Raw genomic sequence first — 25684 nt, 5'->3', positions numbered from 1 at the left:
GAAGAAATCACTGAGTATTTATAAATTTTGGTTTCCTGGCTGTGGACCATCTCACACAGCAGGCTGAATGGGCTGAGAGCCCACCAGAACAGGAGCTCCCATTCTAATGTCTGTTCTACGCGAGCTCCTACTGTTTCTGTGATGAGTGATGTTCTTGACTTGAAAGAACAATATTCCACACTAGTGATATAATGTGCTGGGTTATGGGCATTAAATACACGTGTGCATTAATGCACAATGTGCGCATTCACTCAAAATACAAGATATCTTACTGGGCTGATTCCATGCACTCCGATGTATTGCTCAATCCAGTAAGTAAACAATACACTTCATGATGTGTTTGATTTATATTTATCAATGTATGTACACATGGCTTGTTTCTTTATTTAGCTTCAAAGAAAACGACACATAGGAAATGACATTGTGGCCATAGTCTTCCAGGATGAGAACACCCCTTTTGTGCCAGATATGATTGCGTCAAACTTCTTACATGCTTACATTGTTGTCCAGGTGGAAAACCCCTGCAGTGAGAACACAGTGTACAAGGTAAGTGCAATTTGTAGCCGTAATCTGTTTACTGGTGATGGACAATTGCTTAATAAAAGGAAACATTATTTGTCCATTCAATGTGACCGACTTTTTTTTGTTGAGGCCCACAGTCCCAATATTTCATTTCTAAAGGGTTACTCTCAAGAATGCTACACAATACGTTGACATGATTCATCCTGAGTTCAGTAATGCCAGAGTGAAAAATTATTAAATGCCTCTTTTATTGTGTTGTGGTTGCTGGTCAGAGCCAGAAAGAAGAGGGTACAGCACTAAATCCCAACTCCAGCATCCTCTGAGAGCCCAGTGAGCTACAAACAGAGAATCAAAGACAAAAGGAACAGCAAGTTTGTCCAGGACCACAGGCCGATGCAAGGTTGGCTGTAAGTGGCCACCTGGCCTTTTTATGAGGACCACTGATGCCTAATCCGAATTGAAGATAAAAGCCCAATAATCGGCTTCAGCAGACTTGCTATCTGGACGGAGAACTTTTCCAGGAATCGTCCTCCTAATCACTTTCCAGTTAGTCCTGTTGGAAAAGTGTGTATGTGCACACCCTTTTGAGACAGTGTCCAGCTTGGCTGGGATGCTCCATGGATAAATAATCTATGGTTACTCATTGTCCAGCTTTATATGTTAAGAAAAACCACATGGCAAGAAAGCGGGTGACAAGAGCCCCTAGAATCGTCTGCTATTGTTTAAATTAATGCTTCCAGAGAGGAGAAACTTGGAAAGAGAGTAAGAAAAAGAAAATGTAATAAATTGACTAAAGCAATTCTCTGCCTCTACTCCAATCGGACTCCCTGGTGGAGGCAGACGAATATGCCAAAATGATTCTGAGGTCAGAAGAACAGCTAGGATCGTGTCTGTGCTTTGATGGGAGTTGCAACATGGTGGAGATGGGCCCTATTCCACAGAAGTAGAAAATCTGGGATTGCAGTTCTTCAACAACTATGTTTTGCCCCTTTGTTGCTACAGCCTAACACAACACATGCAGGCAGGGTCAGCAAGAAAATGATACCAAATTAATATCATTGGATTGGAATTCTTGCCTATTGTAAAGAAATGAAAGATATCTGGCAGTAATTGAATCTCTGTGAATCTCCTAACACTTGGTCTTCAATCACACATTGTATCATCAGAGGTCACTTGCTTTAGTGGCTGCCTTAGTTTTGACTGCCTGTTAGTTTCCTGATTATATCTCCCTAAACTCTCCCACCAATTCCTCCATTTCCCAGGTCTCTGTCACAGCGAGAGATGATGTTCCGTTCTTTGGTCCGGCACTTCCCGATCCGGCCGTGTTTAAAAAGGTAACTTGTTTATACACATCTCGATTGCTTTGACCTTGAAATTACTCTGGGCACCAATGCTTATGAAAACCTAATGGTTTGTTTGGAATTATCCTGCTGCTTAATGTCATGATTTTTAATCTTCAAGCTTTTTCCAGCTTTCCATCTTGGAGATTTTAAAAATAAGAGCATGAATTTTGTAAAACCTGCAACAAGTAGGTGTGAGGGATACACTGTGTTGGAGCTTTGTCATGGAGGAACCCTGATTCCACCAGCAGGCTGTATATGAATTAGTGGATGCAGACACTTATCTCGAATGATGGTCTCTCACATCATCATAAACAGCTGCCTTCTGCCACCAATATTTTTCTAGCCACAGATGGACAGATTTCAGGACCATATTTAAAAGATTGCCGATTCCTGGTGCTGTTGTAGAAAACCAGCTACCAGAGACACAGCAGACTGGAGGGCAGTGTTGGTAATCCAACAGATTAATTGATTTTTGTTATTCTGTGTTGACATTTGTGAAGCTTGAATTGTTCATCATGTGCTGAGACTGCTGATACTTTCATATTCATCCTGTTTATGTTTTAACAACAACTTGCATTTATATAGCACCTTTAATGTAATAAAATGTCCCAAGGTGCTCCACAGGAGCATTATCAAATGGAATTTGGTACCAAGCCACGTAAGGAGATATTACGAGAAGTGACCAAAAGCTTGGTCAAAGAGTTAGGTCTTAAGTGACTAGAAGGAGGAGAGAGAGGTAGAGAGATTTAGGGAAGGAATTCCAGAGCTTAGGTCCTAGGCAGTTGAAGACAGGGCCACCAATGGAGCGATGGAAATTGGGATTTAGAGCATCGCCTCTGGCCACAGACTGGTCCTGAACTGGGGGAAGACCTGTTGGAGCAGCAATGCACAAATCACACTATTGGCCTCAACTGGGTGACTCCTTCCTTGACGCAAGGTCAGATTGAAAACTGAACATAATGCTTTTGAAACTGCTTCCATGTATTATGTTACACTGCGCATTAGTGCTTAACTCCCAAACATCCCATAACTTCTGTGCATTGCGTAACGTTGGGTATATCCCAAGTGCAATAAGAATGAATTATTATGTTGCTGTCCTCTGCAACCTGTTTTCCCCCTTGGTTCCCCTTTCTTAGGCTTTCTGTGATCCTTAGTGTTCATCCCATGAATACTCCACTGCCAACCATGCATCACGGATGAGTGTCTGAGGGGATGAGAGGGAGAGGTACAGAGGAAGACACTGCAATATGGCTAGTTGGGGCAAGCTGTTTTAGTCCAATCATACTAGATTATATTTTCTCAGTCTTCAGTCTACAGTACTAAAGAGAATAATCAGAGGTCATTTTTTTTTTAGCTCATTTGCAGACAATATTTTATCTTAAGCTTTTTTTAATATAGTAAATGGTTCTCTTTCTCCTCCAGTGTATTACTGTATTCAGCTGTGCTACCTTTTTTGTTTTAATATTTTACCAGGGTCCCGATTTTCAGGAGTTCTTGCTAACAAAACTCATTAATGCAGAATATGCTTGCTATAAGGCAGAAAAGTTTGCTAAATTAGAGGTAAGATCCGAATTTTTCATAGTCCTTTGTGTAAATAATACATAATGTGTGTGTGCGTGGTCCAACAATGAGCTCAGAGCATGAGTTAAGATGCAAAAGGACAATTGAATATATCTATTATGTACTGATAACTTTAAATATTCACAAGTGTGACATGCATTTCAATTTAAAACATATGAGCTCATCTACCTCCTCCTAAAGATAGACTGTGTGTTTGTAATTTATAAAAGAAGGGACTTGAAAAGAAACACTGCAGGTCTTGGGAAAGAGCAGAGGTGTGGGATTAATTGGATATCTCTTTCAAAGAGCCAACACAGGCACGATGGGCTGAATGGCCTCCTATACTGTGTTACAACTGAGGTGGGAGTAATGCACTGCTAATTCAGTCCCACTACTCCACAGGCCACAACATATTTGTAAAATATCCCACCTACTGGAAAAATAGCCAAATTAATCACTTTATTTATCCCCAGAATAAAACATGCCAAACCAGTTTCTTTAAACAACAACAAAATTAACTATTTATTAATCAACCAAGTTTAAAATGATAATGAGATGAATCTATGTATGAAAAGACTTTATAACTCCTTAATCTTTCTAACCCTTATGCACACGCATACATTCAACTACCAATGGTTAACCGGGGAAAATGGAAATATGGTCTTTACAACAGATTCTCAGGAATAATAAAATAACTGCGTTGTAACTTCTGGTGGTATTTTCCAATTCAGTGAGGTGACCCAGAATCGAATAGTCAGATGCCACTCGATGTCTCTCCGGGTGAAATTAATGAACAGTCTATGGTGGGTAGGCGTTCAAGGTAGTTCGTCTGCAGCAGGCATCACAGGTTGTAGCAACAGATCTATTTAAACTTTAAAGTCGCAGTCTAACAGTAGAAACTTTCTTGAGAGTTCAGGAACTTCCAAAAATGCAAAAGTCAACAGGACTTACTCTCAAAGTAAAGATTTTTCAGAGACTGGAGACTGCCTTCAACAATGCAGGCTTCCTTTCAGCAAAGGAGCCTCTCTCTATCGAGCACAGCAATTACAGAACTCACTCTTCAGACAGAATTCTTCAATGGAGGCAACAGCAACTTTGCCACACCCAAAACACAGGCTTTCTTTCTCCAAAGCAGTGATACTCCATAGAGTGTAGCAATTCCTCTTTTCTCTGGGTCTTTTCCTCTCTTCAGGCAGAGCATAGCCTGAACTCAAATGTAAAATTCCTTAATTTTTTACAAGAAAGACAAGCATTCCTTCCAGGGAGAGTTCTTTTCCTTGTCTGCAAACCCAGATCTCCAGCAGCAACTCCTTCAAAGTTATTTTTACTTCATCAAGAAATTAAAATTTTATTTGATACAGGAATTATTTTTCAAGAGAAAGCATTTCTGAGCTGTATTCCTGGCCAGTTTCCAGCAGTAACTCGTTCAGCTGCTCACAGCCCCCTGGTTTCTTCTTTTACTGCCAACATGGAACTGAAAACTTCTCAATAGGAGTCATAAGACTATTGTAAAGGTTTCTGGTTGCTTGGATACAAATTGCCCTGCAGCCTGGATTCTTCAAACACTAAACCTCTGCAGTTATTGTCCAGAGTTTTTTCAGTCTTAAAGGCACACAGACCTCCTAGTTTAAAACAAAAAATGTGCTTATGACAACTGTAAGATTCTATGAAAAGACGACTAACAATAGAAGGGGCTGGCATTGCTGATGAGAGGTAAGGCATCAAAAGACTGAGGATGTCTCACCAACAGAATTAATACATTGCAGTGTGGATCTGAGACATACGGGAACAAAGTTTAATCTGAATTTAAGTTGCTGCAATTGACCTCGTTGGCAGTTAGGTTGGGAGAATAACTCTGAGAGTTTTAATTCACTGCGTGTGGTTTTTTTTTTATTCCTTCGTGGGATGTGAGCATCACTAGCAAGGTCTGTATTTGTTGCCCATCCCTAATTGCCCTTGAGAAGGTAGTGGTGAGCTGCCTTCTTGAACTGCTGCAGTCCTTGGGGTTCCAGGTTTTTGATCCTGCGACAGTGAAGGAACGGCGATATAGTTCCAAGTCAGGATGATGTGCGGCTCGGAGGGGAACTTGCAGATGATGGTGCTCCCATGCGTCTGCTGCCCTTGTCCTTGGTAGAGGTCGTGGGTTTGGAAGGTGCTGTCTAAGGAGACTTGGTAAGTTGCTGCAGTGCATCTTGTATAAGGTACACACTACTACCACTGTGCATCACTGTTGGTGGAGGGAATGAATGTTGATGGTGGTGGACGGGGTGCCAATCAAGTGGGCTGCTTTGTCCTCGAGCTTCTTGTGTGTTGTTGGAGCTGCACTCATCCAGGCAAGTGGAGAGTATTCCATCACACTCCTGTCTTGTGCCTTGTAGATGGTGGACAGGATTTGGGGAATCAAAAGATGAGTTTTTATTCACCACAGAATTCCCAGCCATTGTCCTGTTCTTGTGCCACAGCATTTATGTGGCTGGTCCAGTTCAGTTTCTGGTCAATGGTAAGCCCCCAGGATGTTGCTAGTGGGGATTATGCCATTGAATGTCAAGGGGAGATGGTTAGATTCTCTCTTGTTTGAGATGGTCATTGCCTGGCACTTGTGTGGCATGATTGTTACTTTCCATTTATCAGCCCAAGCCTGAATGTTGTCCAGGTCTTGCAGCATGTGGCTATGGGCTGCTTCAGTATCTGAAGAGTCATGAATGGTACTGAACACTGTGCAATCATCAGTGTGATATCAATCAGTGCTGGAAAGCTATTGAAGTATGAGGAACATCATAATGAAGCCTATGCTGTCCTCGACTAATGTCTGAAGCTGTTGTTACGACCGAGGTGGGAGGAGTGCCCTGTTAATTCAGTCCCACTTCTCCACAGGTCAGAACATATTAATAAATTTTCCCACTTACCGAAACTATCAATTAGATACTCTATACCCAGAATAAAGCACACCAACCAGGTTTATTTAATAAACAACAAAGTTTATTATAAACCAAGTCGTAACCAATAATGAAGTAAATATATATGCAAATTGAAATATTAAAGTTCCTTATTTTTGTATCCTAGTCCTCAAGCACACACTCACATACACAACTGGTTAACAGGGAAAAAAATAAATTTTTGTTTACAACTGTTACAAAGAAATAGAAGGAATATTTACAAAGAAATAGAAGGAATATAAAAGAATTTAGACACTAAAGAGGATATGGAAAGAAGTTCTTTGTTTTGGCGAGGTGTCCCAAAGTTGAATAGGTGGCTGCCACTAGGAATCTTGCCAAGCGATATTGATGAATGGTCTGTTTGGGTAAGCGTTCAAAGAAATTTAACTAAAGAAGGCTTCTCATAGGTCTTACAGCAGGTGTGCAGCAACAAAGGTTTCAGTTCTCACATTTGATGCAAAGTCCTTTTAAAGATGCAGGGTTTCTGCAAACATTCAGGATGCCTTCAAAATACAGGAGGCAAGAGTACAACTTCATACAGCTTTTGCTTTTCAAGAGCAGGAATTCTTCAAAGAGAGGTAACAGTTGTCTTTTTTTTTTCTGACCACCTGGCAGGTCAATGATCAAATTCCTCATTTAGTCTAAAACCAGCTGGCTTTTTAACAGTTCAAAATGAAATTCAACTTTGTCCAGGCAAGCCCCATGATGATCATAAATTCTGTCTTGTCACAACACAACCCCCCTGCTATGTTTACTTGAAATCAAATGTTTTCCAGTAATTGTTTACTGGTCAACCATTTGTTCACCTTTCTTTAAACAAAAATACCCAAAGTTCATTCTTTTCAGTTTTAAAATATATATTCCAAATGAGCCAGTGTCCACAATCCAACTATAGTTTCTCAAAACATTTTACACAGAAAAACGGAAGTGCTGACGTAACATTGTGCACTTGCCAAGAGTGGAAATCCAGGTTGATATTTCTCTGCCATTCGCAGGTGCAGTTAAGGATGATTGTAATATTCTCACCAACACCCCAAGTGGGATCAGGTTACTCAGTGCAGAAGCCAGATTTCTGTTCCCCAGTCAGCCCCTTAAAAATGTAATGTTGCCGTGATATAAATTATCAGTCAAATGGGAAATCTAGTTTGTCACATAGAACCAAGGTTACCAATTGACATAGAAACAAGAAATGCTGGAATCACTCAGCAGGTCTGGCAGCATCTGTGGAAAGAGAAGCAGAGTTAACGTTTCGGGTCAGTGACCCTTCTTCGGAACTGACAAATTTGTCAGTTCCGAAGAAGGGTCACTGACCCGAAACGTTAACTCTGCTTCTCTTTCCACAGATGCTGCCAGACCTGCTGAGTGATTCCAGCATTTCTTGTTTCTGTTTCAGATTTCCAGCATCCGCAGTATTTTGCTTTTATTACCAATTGACATATTGGGTGGCCAAAGAAACTTCTATAAATAACAATGGCCTGGATTTTGGGGTCAGTGGCAAAGCAAGGGCACTTGCTGTTGACCTCGAAGAAAGCTGCCCACAAAGATCTAGAGATCTCTGTGCAATGGGTTTCCCCTTTCCCCAAGGCTGTTTAAATTTGGCATCATATCAAGTGATGTCAGTAAACATGTAGGCAACCAATCAAATTGAAGCATTCACACACAGCAAACCAGGAAGTTAAAAACACTTAAAACCCTTCACTTTTGATTAAATTTTTTCAGATAACAACATGAATATGTAACTGAATTAAACTAGAAACTAAGATAAAGACTTTTAAAAAAGTTTTATGATTTTAAAAATGTGGAATTTTTAAACATTGTGGAGAAATGTGACTTCCACAAATATAAAGTTAGTGTTTCAGGGCTAGTGAGGGTGTTTTGCAGTAATTATGAAGCTAGTGCACTGTTAAAAATCCAGTTACACCTCATTCAACAAGGTGTAACTTTTTCAAAGGTTTTTAAAGTGAGATCAATAGCATAAGAGTGGTTGCCATGGAGATTATTCTGTAGGACCTCTACAGCTCACCCTCTGGAGGAGCGTAGAATCACTGCAGCAACTTCTGGATTTCTGCGTTATTCTGCACACTTCCAGACTCCTGAGGTTGCTGTCCGCTTCAGTGGAGTAGTGACTGTGAACATTGACAGTTACCCTGTCATTACTGGTGCAAAATACAGGCAATTGTTACTGAAGTATCTGCTACATTATCTAGTTTTAGGATATTATTAATTTCAATAAGTTAACTACAGAATCTTACCGTCATTTAAGTGTTTGCTTTGATGAAGATGTACCTCAGCCCAATCAAAATATAGGACAGAAACTGTTTAATATAAGGAATAGTGAGTAGCACTTTGAGGGTGAATAATGAAGTTGCTATATTTATGATAACTCATCGGCAATATTATTGCAGTGCTTTTAGAATGAAGGTTATTGTTTTGTCATTTTTGATTGAGTCATCATTTGAAATTATCTGCATTTTATGGAGACAATGCTTACTAGCTTGGCTGTACACACATTGGCACCACCCTGGTGTGGCTATAAATGTGGCAGGAGAATCTCATTGAGGGGCCACTCATTCTATATTAGTCCAGACTGTAGTTTCCATGAAGACCCATCTGAGCTATGACTGGCAAAGAAATAGTGTTACATCTGTTCCATGTGCTGTGGAATCTAGAATATTCTAAAGAAGTTAAGGAAAGCATCAAACTTAAGGAAAAGGCATATAATTGCACAACGATGAGTGGCAGTTCAGATGATTGGTCAGAATATAAAGAACAGCAGAGAATCTAAAAGATTAATTAGGAGAAAGAAATTAGAATATGAGAGGAAGCTAGCTAGAAATGTAAAAACAGATAGCAAGGGTTTCTACAGGTATTTAAAAAGGAAAAGAGTAAATAAAGTGAGTGTTGGTCCTCCAGAGAGTGAGAATGGGGAGCTAATAGTAGATAATAAGAAAATGATGGATGCAATGAACAAATATTTTGCTTCTGTCTTCAGTGTAGAGGATACAAAAAACATTCCAGTAATAGCTGTAAATCAGGAGGTGGAAGGAAGAGAGGAACTTGGTGAAATTACAATCACCAGGGAAGCGGTACTGAGCAAACTGCTGGAGCTGCGGGCTGACAAGTCCCCAGGTCCTGATGGACTTCATCCTAGGGTCTGAAAGGATGTGGCTAATGAGGTAGTAGATGCGTTGGTGTTAATTTTTCAGAATTTGCTAGATTCTGGATAGATTCCATCAGACTGGAAAATAGCAAATATAACCCCTCTATTCAAGAAGGGGGAGAGGCAGAAAACAGGTAACTATAGACCAGTTAGCTTGATGTCTGCTCTGGGGAAGGTATTAGAATCAATCATTAAGGAGGTTGTAGCTGAGCACTTAGAAAAACTCACGGTAATTGGGAATAGTCAGCATGGTTTTGTGAAAGGGAAATAATGTTTAACCAATTTATTGGAATTCTTTGAAGGAGTGATGTGTGCTGTGGATAAAGGGGAGTCCGTTGACATACTATACTTGGATTTCCAGAAGGCATTTGACAAGGTGCCACATCAAAAGTTATTGTGCAAAGTAGGAGCTCATGGTGTAGGGAGTAACATACTTGCATGGATAGAAGATTGGCTGGCTGGCAGAAAACAGAGAGTATGCTTAAATGGGTCCTTTTCTGATTGGCAGGATGTAACGAGTGGAGTCCCGCAGGGGTTTGTGCTGGGGCCTCAACCTTTTTACAATTTATATCAATGACGTAGGTGAGGGGAGCGATGACATGGTAGCTAAATTTACAGATGACACAAAGATAGGAAGGAAAGTATGTTGTGAAGAGGGCATAAGGAGGTTGCAGACCAATAAAGATAGGTTGAGTGAATGGGCAAAAATCTGGCAGATGGAGTGTAATGTGGGAAAATGTGAAGTTGTTCTCTTTGGCAGGAAGAATTAAAAAAACAGAGTATTACTTAAATGGAAAACAACTGCAGAATTCCGAGATGCAGAGGGATCCAGGTGTTCCAGTGCATGAGTCACAAAAGTTAGTATACAGGTACAGCAAGTAATAAAGAAGGCTAATGGAATGCTATCCTTTATTTCGAGAAATTGCAATTAAAAGTAAGGATATTATGCTTTAGTTATACAGGGCATTGGTGAGACCACATCTCCAATACTGTGTGCAGTTTTGGTCTCCTTATTTAAGGAAGGATGTAAATGCGTTGGAGGTGGTTCAGAGGAGGTTTACTAGATTGATACCTGGAATGAGCGAGTTGTCTTATGAGGAAAGGTTGGACAGACTGGGTTGTTGTCACTGGAGTTTAGAAGAGTGAGGGGAGACTTGATTGAAGTTTATAAGATCCTGAACGGTCTTGACAAGGTGGATGTGGAAAAGATGTTTCCTCTTGTGGGTGAGTCCAGAACTAGGGGGCACTGTTTTAAAATTAGGGGTCACCCTTTTAAGACAGATGAGAGAAGTTTTTTTCTCAGAGGCTTGTGCGACTTTGGAACTCTCTACCTCAGAAAGGTGGTGGAGGCGGGGTCATTGAATATTTTTAAGGCGGAGGTAGATAGATTCTCGTTAGGCAAGGAAATCAAAGGTTATCAGGGGTAGATGGGAGTGTGGAATTCAAAACAGAAACCGATCAGCCATGATCTTATTGAATGGCAGAGCAGGGTCGAGGGGCCGAATGGTCTTCCTCTGCTCCTAATTCGTATGTTTGTATATTTCATGCCAGGCATCGACATTTGCACTCAATTACCCACTCAAATGTGACTTCTCAAATTGATGTGCAATGTGCTGCTGTGTAGGTGTAATATGATGGCTGAGTTATCCAGACTGGCTTAATGAACATTCTGTGGCATTCTCTGAAATTTCTGTACATATCCATGCAGACTGTCAACAGATGATGCTTGAACATGCACAGAGACATTTCTGAGCTCTGTGGAGAAAGCTTGGCCAATGTAGCCTGATGAGCACGTTGAATAACATAAAGATTGCTAGGACCACTGTACGTAGCTTTGACAGAGTGCAGTTTGCCTTTGCTCTTGAATTTATTTACCGATGTACCTCTTCCTTTACTTGTAATTGAGGAGCGGACGAGATCAGCCCTGCTGGAGACCCTCTATGAAGAGCTCCATGTAAACAGCCAGGCTATGATGGGTCTGGGCAACGAGGATGAAAAGATTGAGAATGGAGGAAGTGGAGGAGGAGGAGGATTCTTCGAATCCTTTAAGGTAACATCATTTTGATCCATTGCATTTCATTAGGTTAACGTTCAATTCCTTTAGTTGGCCTAAGCTATATATTCATAGTATTTTGTTTAATTTAAAATCATTGTGAATATCCTTCCCTAAATTTATAACATCTGTGGTGCGGATGTTCTAATTTGAATTAATATAGCAGATTACAAATGCAATTATGTGAATTAATGCAGTTATATAAAAGGCTATTACTGATTAACTCTCGCAAGTTAAAAATTATCTCCAGTGAAAACTGTTGTGATTCTTTCTTCATAATAATAAAGAAGTGAGGAAATTAAAACTGATATAAAAGCAAAATACTGCGGATGCTAGAAATCTGAAATAAAAACAAGAAATGCTGGAAATACTCAGCAGGTCTGGCAGCATCTGTGGAGAGAGAAACAGAGTTAACGTTTCAGGTCAACGACCCTTCTTCAGAACTAACAAAACTAGCATTTTGCTAGTTCCGAAGAAGGGTCACTGACCTGAAACGTTAACTCTGCTTCTCTCTCCACAGATGCTGCTAGACCTGCTGAGTATTTCCAGCATTTCTTGTTTTTATTATATATTATATTAAATTAAAACTGATATTCTGTCTATTCCTAAAGCATCGCTTTAGTGTAGTGAAGCCAAGCATGGTATCTATAAAGATATATTTTTTAAAAAACCTTTGGCAAATGTGTAAGATTACACCTTATATAGTATTCATTGCAATGGAGAGTCGCTATAAATATGTCACTGTTACATCTTTAACAAGTGTTGAATTATTGGCAAATGTTAATTATAGATCACCTTTCATCAAAGATTGTCAACTTTTGAAGTGTTGCAAGCAAATCATGTGCCTACTTTACATGTTTGTGTTTTTAACCCTTGGATTATTAGCAGGTCCAGGAAAATTCTGAACTCCCTGGACTTTCCACTTTTGTAACTTTTTAATGTGACTGAAAAAATTCATAAATATTACAATAATAAAGCTTTTCTTATATTGGGAATAATGTTACTGTAATACTATCCCAGGCTACTAAGTCAAATATTGGAACAATATTATAAAAATGAAACATTTTAACCCATTTATTCTGTTTGCCTTCTCATCCTTTTCTCCCCACCTTCTCCCTGTTCTCTTTCTAATTAATATGCTCTATTCTTAACTTTTTCAGATTTTAAAATGTTCACAGCAGGTTTTTTTTTCTGGTGGGAAGAGCAACTTTACAAAGATTGTTATTTAAAAGATTTCCCCTGAGACTTGATGAGGCAAAAAAACTCTTTTTTATAAACAATTTTACAGTTTTGTTGGGCCAGTATAATATATTTCTTGAATGTTAGTGAAGAGAAATTCCCCCCACCCCCGAACAGGTGAAAATAGTCCCACAGGAACACTGACCGGGTCACATCATAGATGTAACTGTCAATCTTACAAGTATTGTTCTGCATTCAGAAAGATGGATACTGAGCGTTGTATACATTGGGTGATAACCAGAGCCTGAGAATACCCAGATGAGTAAAATCACCCATGGCATTTGAAGGGTAAAGTACAATAAAGAGGGAATTACAACCAATGTAAGCACTTGGGAAGCACTGAATGTTTCAATTTCAATTATTCTGGTATTTACTTAAAATATGTAAATATATAAAGTGTTTCTCCAGACTTCAAGAAGTTGACAAATGTGTGTAGGTGGTAATTTTGGCCTAACCCACAGGATTGGGTGGAATACCGGTTTTACAACCTGTCTAAAATCAGACATGGCGTTAAATCAGGCTTGCACTCAATCATGTCAGTTTCCTGATTGGGGGGGGTGGGGGGGTCAAGGGTTCAGATTAAAATCTTTGCCTATAATCTCCATCTCACTGCAACCTTGCTCATGCTTCCTTACCACAAATTATATCCATGGGTCTGGGAAGGCAGGTATTGTCCATTCATTGATGATGGCCCAATATCTTGTTCTATGGGATCAGCACCAAGGATATGAACCAACATTAAACCTCAAATAGGCTTCTTGAATTTTTTGGTAAGATCTAAATTGTGGCCCAATAGATGATTCAGGTTTGTAATCTCTCTTGAAACTGTTTCACTCAATGATGTGAAATCACTATTCAATGTTTTTAGTTTCTCTTGTCTGTGCTGTGCAGGTGCACTGGTGTATGTTGCTGATCTGTACTTGTCTGGAATTTTAATTTTGTTCCTTAAGTAAGATATCCCATGGCGTTGCCCGGGCATGTCTAATTAGAAAGCCTGGAGTGGGGGGAGCTGCTGCAACAAGAGGAGTGCAAACAATAACAGTTAGACTTGCGGATGGAAACATAATTATAAATGTAAGCAATCATTATAACATTTCTTTCCCAAATGTTCTCTTCCTTCACCTCCTTTTTATTCATTCATGGGATGTCAGCCTCACTGGAAAAGCCAGCATTTTTTGTCCATCCCTAATTGCCTTTGAGAATCACTCTACCAGCAATCGGTGTTTTGCTTGTTCCCCAGTTCAAACATGAAAAGCACTTTTTTTCAATTCACCTTGCCCTCTCCTGTAGATACTAATCCATCCTGGAGTACATTTCCATCAAGCCTTAGGCTACCTCATCCAGCTGCCAATTCTTCATGTGTGATCCCAGACCATGCTGATTCACTATAATCAATTTTACACTGTTGCACAAAGTCAAGATCTACCCCAGTGTCTGACAGAGTGAGGGATGTAAGCACTAACAATAGAGCTTTTTCCATTTTCTTGTGTTTGTGTTCAGGAAATTACACATGTATATTTTGTGAAGTCACTGTGCAGTTCTATTACAAGTTCTATCCCACTTGTTGTGGGACACTGAGACACTCATACAGCTGATATGTCAACATAGCCACACTTAGGCAATGCACTATGAAAACTTAACTTTTCCACTTTTTGCACTTGATCACACGTCAGGCACAGCATGAGTCCGGTACAGATTGAAGCACTCTCTGCTCCGCCTGGCAATCCAGGGCTGCCTTTACTCACTCATTTGGAGTAAGAGCAAACTAGATTTGTATGAAAAGGTGGCCTGTTTTCAAGCATTGCCCCTCTTAACAATTAGCAGAGGTGCATATTTTAACATCGGTTTGTGATCCGTATAATTTTTTTGATTAATTAACCACACTGCAAATGTTTACCAAATGTTAATGGCATTGCCTTAATCATCACTCTCAGAAAAGCATCCCGTCTTTTTCCAATTCCCACAGAAAGGATCCTTTTATGATCTCTTTAACATTGCCAGTTTAGTAACAATTAGTGCTTGATTGAGGAACAGTTTTGTGCCATGGTTTGAACTCAGTAGGAACTGGATTGAGACCAAACCCATTTCATGCCGCTTTAACCCTGATATTTAAAGCAAGACTTTGTCAGGAATCTTACAGCTGATTAATACACCAGGTACCAGCTGGATGCTGCTTCATGCTGCAGTGCGATACAAGCTGGTGGCACTGTTACAATGCTAGTTATGCAGCACTCTGCATTCAGACAAAGTGAAACGCTTAAGAACGCGTACTGAAACAGGTGCACAGAGTTGAACTTACAAATATCTGTGAAATTTTTAAGTTAATGAAGAGCTAATATCTGTTGGTTGTTTATTTATGGTTATTAGAAATAGAATGATGGTCCTATTTAGAAATATTTCTTTGCATCAGTTACAGTTGAAAACAAATGAAGCAAAATAAAGTAATGTATCCACATCCTAAACTGAACCGCCATGAAAATCACTGGCCTGATTGTGATGCCAGGCAATTCAGTGTTTTCTTTTTAATCAATGTATAAATCTATTTTTCCCAAAAATGCTGAGGTCACTGATGGAGTACTCCTTTCAATAAATATGATGCCCTGAAGGTAAATAAAATATAGAGTCAAACTAATTTCTGATGTAAAGATTTGAAAGATAATGTTGTGGCCAGATTAACGCCTAAAAATCTTGTATATTCATCTACCCGAATTATACTATTAGTCAATGTGATATTAATAGTTAATACAAAAATTGCATTTTGTTGTAAGCTTCCCGTTCTAGAGCAGCCAGTGACAGCTCAGTTGTACAGTGTGGGTTTTATATGCAATCAATCTCACTGGCAGTCTAGTGGGTCTGTATGATTGTTGTCGTCACCCTTTTGGTTCAGGGAGATGAGCTTGTCGAGTCTCCCTCAGTGTATGTGCATTAGTCTGTGTATCTGTGTGTGCCAGAATTGTCCTGGTGGATAGTCAGCATGTTTGCATCTGATCTCCTTAGTGACCAAAGAAGATGCATGCAGTACTAGTTAATCACTTGTGTATACTTGTCTGATCTCCCTTTTGGTCTGGTTCTTACCTTGCGGTTCTTACGGAGCCTGTATCTGTTTGATCTCCCTCATGGTCTAGTGAAAACATGTTTGTTCGAATGCCTTTATGATCAGGAGCATGCCTACACCTAATCTCCTTGATAGTTTATCATACTTGTATATGTGTTTACCTCCCTAGTGATCTGATGCATGTGTCTCAGTCCTACAAGTAGTAAATGATGAGTACATACATGTTCAGTCTTCCTGTTGTTCAGCAGGAATACATCTGCCTGACCTCCCAAGGACTATTCTGACTGGTCAATAAGATCATCTCAGTCTAGGGGATTATATGTATTCCACTGGTCAAATGATGCCCTCCAAGACTTCAAATTTAAATCGTTTATCAATTCAGACAATTTGAATTCAGAACTCCAAATCAAATGCAAAAGTTTTAAGCAACTGAAAATCTCTTGGAAAACCAAAAATCAGTTTGTCAAAGCATCTTTTGTGTTGAAATAGAACTATCAGATCTTTAGCAGCTGCCTTGAAAGATGAGAGGTTTCTTTTGTTGCCCAGCGATTAGTTTACAGTCTCACCACCCTAGCGTAACGCAGGAGACTGTGCTCGTGAGTGATAAGGTTCTTCTATCAGTTGTGATTGTTTTGTCTATTCCACGGGGTGCTACTTTGAGCTTGGAATGCATCAGTAGCAAAGATCAATGTCTTCCAGCATCACCAAGTGTAAGTTATATTTTTAAAAATCTGAAACTAAATTGTTTTTACATTGAGGATCGAAATTATTTCCTGTGAGTGTCACAAAAAATGGTAGCTTTTGGTATTTGATTTGACAGAATGAAGCTTGGGGAACTCAGCTGCATACAAAATGTCAAAACTGATGAGAAAAAACTGTGTTGCTCTGAATTCCAATAATATTATAGTCCCCACTACTTCTAGCGGGTGTGTTCACCTGCTGTAGTTCATGGGGGCTCTAATGTGGCAGCATTAATACATTTAAAAATCATTTTCCTTTGTGAGTGGCTGCTGGCCCATTTTATTCTGTAAAAAGCTCCATCAGTGGCTTTGCTCATTATTAGTTTAAAATTATAAATGCCATAGTTTCAACAGGATGAAAAGAAAAGTTCTTTTTTCAAGAGAATTTACTTTAATAAAGTATATTCTTTAACGTATATATTCTATAATGACTGCCAGAGAGGGAGGACAGTTTATAACATCAGTGCTAGTTTTCAAAGGTAGGTCAGTTTTTTCAGTCCTTCCTAACTCACATGACGGTTTTGCGAGTGGAGGAAGCCCCTGTAAACACAGGAAAGTTTGAAGAGAATAAGAGAAAACATGAGAAAATTCTGGAGGCAGTGTTCACTGATACTAAACATGAAATCTGCCTCAATAAAGCTCTTTGATTACATTTATTGCACCTCAGCGAGGAGCAAACTAGTGAATAAACACCACTGCTTGACATAAATAAAGCATTTAAAACGCTATAACTGCCAACTTTGAAATTAGCATTAATTCTAATAGATCAGAGGCTTCAAGTAAAGAACTCAGGCAATAAGATCAGCTAGATCAGTCTCGAGAACAATAAGGACTACACTGAAAGAGCAAGAGCCAGGAAGACACTTAGACTTCCAGTACACATGAGACAGAAATGAATCCTGATGAAATGTTAATACTTAGCACATAGATTTAGTTCTTGATAATGAAATACATTAATTTTAACTGTCATTATCTGGAGTTTGGAAGAAAAAGTGAGAGGCTGAATTACAGCTGCTTATAGAGGCCCATGAAATACAAGTTTAGATTAGTTAAAAGGTCTCTTAACACCTTTGAACATTTAACTCCTGTTTTGGCTGCAATTGGACCTGACTGATGGGGTGGGATAGGATGGGACACAATGGAATATCTGCTTTTGGTAACTGGTACAATTCAATTTATGCGCACGTTTTGTCAACAGAAGAGTAATAAAATATTTTAGCAGGAAAGAGATCTTGACTGTTGTAGTGACATAACATTATATTAAAGCCCAGAATCTAACCACATGGACTTGAAATAAAGACCTGAACGGCAACATTCTACTTAGAGATAGCTTGGATCATCAAAGACAGATGTTAATTATTCTTAACTGAATGTAGGACTGACGTGTCACATTCTCAGAATAATTTCCTCACATTGGACAAGTCATTTCAACATTGTTTCAAATGAAATAAAATGGAGATTAAATGGGTTACTCGTTCTCCAACTGCTGCTGCCCATATTAATTTAATTCAGAACATTCCATAAACATGACATATGACTGATTAAACCTTTCTTATTCAGCGGGTGATTAGAAGTCGAAGCCAGTCGATGGATGCCATGGGTCTCAGCAATAAGAAACAGAACACTGTCTCTACGAGTCACAGTGGCAGTTTCACCCACAACACAGGAGAAACCATCAAAGCCCCTGGCATTGTAAGTATCAGCCCCCTTTAGACTTACACACACTATAAAATCTAAAGACATTATAAGTACAGAAATCAGCAGCATAACTTCAAAAATCGGTTCATTGAATGTTTAACCCTTTAAACAAATTTTTACCAAGTCAGGGATACATTTGGGCAAACGAGAACATTCTACTCTCCTTGTAAAAGAATCCTCAGGAATCAGGATACTTGTGTTACAGTGAGACGCATGTTCCAGTGAATGGCCATAATATGATAGAATTCTTCATCAAGATGGAGAGTGACGTAGTTGATTCTGAGACAAGGGTCCTGAATCTTAGTAGGGAAACTATGAAGGTATAAGGCGCGAGTTGGCTATGATGGATTGGAAAACGTTACTTAAAGGGATGATGGTGGATAAGCAATGGCAAACATTTAAAGAGCGCATGGATGAACTGCAACAATTGTTTATTCCTGTCTGGCGCAAAAGTAAAACGGGAAAGGTAGCCAAACTATGGCTTACAAGGGAAATTAGAGATAGCATTAGATCCAAGGAAGAGGCATATAAATTTGCCAAGAAAAACAACAGACCTGAGGATTGGGAGCAGTTTAGAATTCAGCAAAGGAGGACCAAGGGATTGATTAAGAAGGGGAAAATAGAGTACGAGAGCAAGCTTGTGGGGAACATAAAAACTGACTGTAAAAGTTTCTGTAGGTATGTGAAGCAAAAAAGATTGGTGAAGACAAATGTAGGTGCCTTACAGTCAGAAACAGGGGAATTTATTATGGGGAACAAAGAAATGGCTGACCAACTAAATGCATACTTTATTTCTGTCTTCACAAAGGAGGAGACAAATATCATACCAGAAATGTTGCGGAACACAGGGCTTAGTGTGAGAGAGGAACTGAAGGAAATCAGTATTAGTAGAGAAATGGTGTTGGGGAAATTGATGGGATTGAAGGCCAATAAATCCCCAGGGCCTGATGGTATGCATCCCAGAGTACTTAAGAAAGTGGCCCTAGAAATATTGGATGCATTGGTGGTCATCTTCCAAGATTCTATAGACTCTGGAACAGTTCCTACAGATAGGAGGGTAGCTAAGGTAACCCCACTATTTAAAAAGGGAGGTAGAGAGAAAGCAGGGAATTATAGACCAGTCAGCCTGACGTCGGTAATGGGGAAAATTTTAGAGTCCATTGTCAAAGATTTTATAGCAGAGCACTTAGAGAACAGTGGTGGAATTGGGCAGAGTCAGCATGGATTTACGAAAGGGAAATCATGCTTGACAAATCTACTAGAATTCTTCGAGAATGTAACTAGTAGAGTTGATGAGGGGGAGCCAGTGGATGTGGTTTATTTGGACTTTCAGAAGGCTTTCGACAAAGTCCCACATAAGAGATTAGCATGTAAAATTAAAGCGCATGGGATTGAGGGTAGTGTATTGCGATGGACAGAAAATTGGTTGGCAGACGGGAAGGAAAGAGTAGGGATAAATGAGTCTTTTTCCGAATGGCAGGCAGTGACTAGTGGGGTACCACAGGGATCAGTGCTAGGACCCCAGCTATTCACAATATATATTAATGATTTAGATGAGGGAACTAAATGTAATATCTCCAAATTTGCAGATGACACAAAACTGGGTGGGTGGGTGAGTTGTGAGGAGGATGCAGAGAGGCTTCAGGGTGATTTGGACAAGTTGAGTGAGTGGGCTAATGCATGACAGATGCAGTATAATGTAGAAAAATGTGAGGTTCTCCACTTTGGTAGCAAAAACAGGAAGGCAGATTATTATCTGAACGGTTATAAAGAACAAAGAACAAAGAAAATTACAGCACAGGAACAGACCCTTCGGCCCTCCAAGCCTGCGCCGATCCAGATCCTCTATCTAAACATGTCGCCTATTTTCTAAGGGTCTGTATCTCCTTCCTGCCCATTCATGTATCTGTCGAGATACATCTTAAAAGACGCTATCGTGCCCGCGTCTACCACTTCCGCTGGCAACGCATTCCAGGCACCCACCACCCTCTGCGTAAAGAACTTTCCACGCATATCCCCCCTAAACTTTTCCCCCCTCACTTTGAACTCGTGACCCCTAGTAATTGAATCCCCCACTCTGGGAAAAAGCTTCTTGCTATCCAACCTGTCTATACCTCTCATGATTTTGTACACCTCAATCAGGTCCCCCCTCAACCTCCATCTTTCTAATGAAAATAATCCTAATCTACTCAACCTCTCTTCATAGCTAGCGCCCTCCATACCAGGCAACATCCTGGTGAACCTCCTCTGCAGCCTCTCCAAAGCATCTACATCCTTTTGGTAATGTGGCGACCAGAACTGCAGGCAGTATTCCAAATGTGGCCGAACCAAAGTCCTATACAACTGTAACATGACCTGCCAACTCTTGTACTCAATACCCCGTCCGATGAAGGAAAGCATGCCGTATGCCTTCTTGACCACTCTATTGACCTGCGTTGCCACCTTCAGGGAACAGTGGACCTGAACACCCAAATCTCTCTGTTCATCAATTTTCCCCAGGACTTTTCCATTTACTGTATAGTTCACTCTTGAATTGGATCTTCCAAAATGCATCACCTCACATTTGCCCTGATTGAACTCCATCTGCCATTTCTCTGCCCAACTCTCCAATCTATCTATATTCTGCTGTATTCTCTGACAGTCCCCTTCACTATCTGCTACTCCACCAATCTTAGTGTCGTCTGCAAACTTGCTAATCAGACCACCTATACTTTCCTCCAAATCATTTATGTATATCACAAACAACAGTGGTCCCAGCACGGATCCCTGTGGAACACCACTGGTCACACGTCTCCATTTTGAGAAACTCCCTTCCGCTACTACTCTCTGTCTCCTGTTGCCCAGCCAGTTCTTTATCCATCTAGCTAGTACACCCTGGACCCCATGTAACTTCACTTTCTCCATCAGCCTACCATGGGGGAACCTTATCAAACGCCTTACTGAAGTCCATGTATATGACATCTACAGCCCTTCCCTCATCAATCAACTTTGTCACTTCCTCAAAGAATTCTATTAAGTTGGTAAGACATGACCTTCCCTGCACAAAACCATGTTGCCTATCACTGATAAGTTCATTTTCTTCCAAATGGGAATAGATCCTATCCCTCCGTATCTTCTCCAGCAGCTTCCCTACCACTGACGTCAGGCTCACCGGTCTATAATTACCTGGATTTTCCCTGCTACCCTTCTTAAACAAGGGGACAACATTAGAAATTCTCCAGTCCTCCGGGACCTCACCCGTGTTTAAGGATGCTGCAAAGATATCTGTTAAGGCCCCAGCTATTTCCTCTCTCGCTTCCCTCAGTAACCTGGGATAGATCCCATCCGGACCTGGGGACTTGTCCACCTTAATGCCTTTTAGAATACCCAACACTTCCTCCCTCCTTATGCCGACTTGACCTAGAGTAATCAAACATCTGTCCCTAACCTCAACATCCGTCATGTCCCTCTCCTCGGTGAATACCGATGCAAAGTACTCGTTTAAAATCTCACCCATTTTCTCTGACTCCACGCATAACTTTCCTCCTTTGTCCTTGAATGGGCCAATCCTTTCTCTAGTTACCCTCTTGCTAAACTGAGAGAGGGGAATATGCAGCGAGACCTGGGTGTTCTCGTACACCAGTCACTGAAGGTAAGCATGCAGGTGCAACAGATGGTAAAAAAGGCAAATGGTGTGTTGGCCTTCATAGTGAGAGGATTCGAGTACAGGAGCAGGGATGTCTTGCTGCAATTATACAGGGCCTTGGAGAGGCCACACTTGGAATATTGTGTGCAGTTTTGGTCTCCTTATCTGAGGAAGGATGTTCTTGCTATAGAGGGAGTGCAGCGAAAGTTTACCAGACTGATTCCTGGGATGGCGGGACTGAAGTATGAGGAGAGATTGAGTTAGGATTATATTTGCTGGAGTTCAGAAGAGCGAGGGGGGATCTCATAGAAACCTATAAAATTCTAACAGGACTTGACAGGGTAGATGCAGGAAGTATGTTCCCGATGGCAGGAAAGTCCAGAACCAGGGGTCATAGTCTAAGGATATGGGAAAACCTTTCAGGACTGAGATGAGGAGAAATTTCTTCACCCAGAGAGTGGTGAGCCTGTGGAATTCACTACCACAGAAAGCAGTTGAGGCCAAAACATTGTATGTTTTCAAGAAGGAGTTAGATATAGCTCTTGGGGTGAAAGGGATCAAAGGGTATGAGGCAAAAGCGGGTACAGGTTACTGAGTTGGATGATCAGCCATGATCATAATGAATGGAGGAGCAAGCTCGAAGGGCCGAATGGCCTACTCCTGCTCCTATTTTCTATGTTTCTATGTCTCATAACCTAGCGTAAAAAGTGTAAGCAGCTCAAAAAAGTCAAAACCCAAGATCCAATAGTGTTCTGAGGTAGTAATTAATGTCACTGATGATTTTTTTATGAACAGTTAATACATTGGAAATAAACAGCTTATTGTCTCCATTGCAATAACTGAGAGAACTTTACTGTGAACATATTGTTTTATACAATATCATCACTGACGACACCAGTGTTATAACTGAGTCTTTGAATATGAATGGAATCTATTAAACTTATATATCCTGTACTGCCTTTTATACATAGTTTGTAAATTATTTAGGGCATAACATGGAAAAGCTATTTTATTTATTGTGGCTGGTACATGATTATTCTGAATAGCATGATTTCTTTTCAAGTGTCTAATCTTTATGGTATCTTACAGAACGTGAACACTAATATACCAGTATTTCAATTCCAACAAGTGAGTTACTTTGGTGGCTACACGTAACTCACATTCAGAAGGTCAGGAGTTCAAGTCTAAGATTAGCTCAACTGGGGGAGTGCTTCCAGCTGAGGGAAATGGGGAAATATCAGCAGGGCCTTCCATTCCGCACTGGAAGTACCCCTTTATCTGGCTGATTCCCAGTTGTCATTAAAGGGGGACATGAAGAAGAAATCTGGCCAACAGATTAGGAAACAACAATCTTTGAATCCTTAAAGAGTCTTTGAGGAGCAGGAGTCAGTGATATGGTCCCATGAGCCTGCTCCACTGTTCAATCTGATCATGGCTGATCTTCTGTCTCAACTCCGCTTTCCCACCTGCTCCCCATATCGCTTGATTTCCCAGTGCCCAAAAATCTATTGACCTCGGTCTTGAATATACCCATACAGCATCCACAGCCCTCTGGGTAGAGGATTCCTCAGTTTTGCTACCTTCTGAATGAAGAAATTTCTCCTCAACTCAGTCCTAAATGGCCGACCCCTTATCCTAAAATGATGCGTCCTAGTTCTGAGCTCTCCAGCCAGGGGAAACAGCCTCTCAGCAGCTAAACACAAAGGTTAAGAACCAGAGGATGGGAGGTCATTTAGCAGAACTTTTCATAGACTCCATAACTACCGTCACAATATCTAACTGCCTCTTGAATGATTCCAGAGTTTATCCCTTCAACACCTTACCCATTCCAAGTATTAACCACAATTTGTTTGATCAAGTGTTTCCTGATATCAGTCCTGAACTTTGCTTTTATCAGTTTGTACCTATATTCATCAAGGGAAACCCAAAGATGTTTTATAAATACATGAAGAGCAAAAGGATAAGTAAGGAAAGAAACAGACCAAAAAGGGAGCCTGTGTGGAGAGGCAGAAAACACAGACATGGTTGTTCTTGAATATTATGCATCCGTCTTCACAAATGAAGAGAACAATGCAGACATTTTAGTTAAGGGGCAAAAGTGTAAAATATTGGATGGGATAAACATAGTGCGAGAGGAAATATGAAAGGGTTGACATCCTTGGAAGTAGATAAATAGCCAAGCCAGGATGAAAGGTATCCTAGGCTGCTGAGAGGAGCATGAGAGGAAACAATGAAGACTCTGACCATCATTTTCCAATCCTTTTTGGGTACAGTGTAGTGCCGGAGGACTGGAAGACAGCGAATATTGTATCATTATTTAAAAAGGGAGGAAGGGATAGACTGAATAATTACAGGCCAGTCAGTCTGCCTTCCGTGGAGAGCAGATTAGTGGAAAAAATTCTGAAGGACAGTATAAATCATCATTTAAAAAGGCATGGATTAATCATGGGCAGTCAGCATGGATTTAAGGTCGTGTCTGGATAACATGATTGCATTTTCTGCGGAGGTAGCAAGGAGGGTAGCGCATTTGATGTATTTCAGCAAGGCTTTTGGCAAGCTCAGATGGCAGACTGCTCAGAAAACCCCATGGAATCCAAGGGAAAGTAGCAAGTTGGATCCAAAATTGACTCAGAGGCAGGAGGCAAAGGGTAATGGTCGATGAGTGTTTTTCTGACTGGAAGGCTATTTCCAGTGGGGTTTCTCGGGGCTCAGGACAAGGTCCTTTTCTTTGTATCATAAATATCAATGATTTAGACTTGAATGTAGTGGGTATGATTAAGAAGTTTGCAGATGATACAAAAATTGGGCATGTGGTTGATAGTGAGTTAGAAAGCTGTAAACTGCAGGAAGATATTAATGGTTCAATGAAGAGTGTAGGAGGGCATGCCAGGAGCAGCACCAGGCATACCTAAAAATGAGGAGTCAGCCTGGTGAAGCTACAACACAGGACTACTTGTGTGTCAAACAGCAGAAACAGCATGTGATAGACGGGTAAGCGATGCCACAACCAGCTGATCAGATCTAAGCTCTGCAGTCCTGCCACATCCAGTCGTGAATGGTGGTGGACAATTAAACAACTGACAGGAGGAGGAGGCTCCACGTGTATTCCCATCCTCAATGATGGGGGAGCCCAGCACATCAGTGCAAAAGACAAAGCTGAAGCATTTGCATCCTCTTCAGCCAGAAGCGCCGAGCGGATGATCCATCTCGGCCTCCTCCTGAAGTCCCCAGCATCACAGATGCTAGTCTTCAGCCAATCCAACTGACTCCACGTGATATCAAGAAATGACTGAAGGCACTGGATACTGCAAAAGCTATGGGCCCTGACAACATTCCAGCAATTGTACTGAAGACTTGTGCTCCAGAACTTGCCACGCCCTTGGCCAAGCTGTTCCAGTACAGCTACAACACTGGCGTCTACCCGACAATGTGAAAAATTGCCCAGGTATGTCCTGTGCACAAAAAGCAGGACAAATCCAACCCCGACAATTAACGCCCCATCAGTCTACTCTCAATCATCAGCAAAGTGACGGAAGGGGTCATCAACAGTGCTATCAAGCGGCACTTGCTCAGCAATGACCTGCTCACTGACGATCAGTTTGGGTTCTGCCAGGTCCACTCAGCTCCTGACCTCATTACAGCCTTGGTTCAAACATGGACAAAAGAGCTGAACTCGTGAGGTGAGAGTGACTGCCCTTGACATCGAGGCAGCATTTGACCGAGTATGGCATCAAGGAGCCCTAGCAAAACTGG

The 25684-nt window shown here is 40.7% G+C and overlaps 1 protein-coding gene across 13 annotated transcripts in view; it reads left to right on the top strand.

Moving 5' to 3' along the window:
- rap1gapa (RAP1 GTPase activating protein a) overlaps nucleotides 1–25684 on the top strand; it is a 475427-nt gene that overhangs the window by 371976 nt on the left and 77767 nt on the right. For 11 of the 13 annotated variants that reach the window (XM_068016826.1, XM_068016824.1, XM_068016829.1 and 8 more), the window contains 5 exons: nucleotides 391–546; nucleotides 1785–1856; nucleotides 3339–3425; nucleotides 11428–11571; nucleotides 18169–18300. In XM_068016826.1, coding sequence (XP_067872927.1) covers nucleotides 391–546; nucleotides 1785–1856; nucleotides 3339–3425; nucleotides 11428–11571; nucleotides 18169–18300 — 591 coding nt within the window. The remainder of the gene's footprint in view (nucleotides 1–390; nucleotides 547–1784; nucleotides 1857–3338; nucleotides 3426–11427; nucleotides 11572–18168; nucleotides 18301–25684) is intronic. The other 2 variants (XM_068016833.1, XM_068016831.1) reach the window with 1 other exon arrangement.

This window comes from Heterodontus francisci, chromosome 37 (genome assembly GCF_036365525.1).
Source record: "Heterodontus francisci isolate sHetFra1 chromosome 37, sHetFra1.hap1, whole genome shotgun sequence".
Classification (NCBI taxonomy): domain Eukaryota; kingdom Metazoa; phylum Chordata; class Chondrichthyes; order Heterodontiformes; family Heterodontidae; genus Heterodontus; species Heterodontus francisci.
The sequence above is the reverse complement of the archived record's forward strand: the minus strand, read 5'-3'. Positions and strand labels throughout refer to the sequence as shown.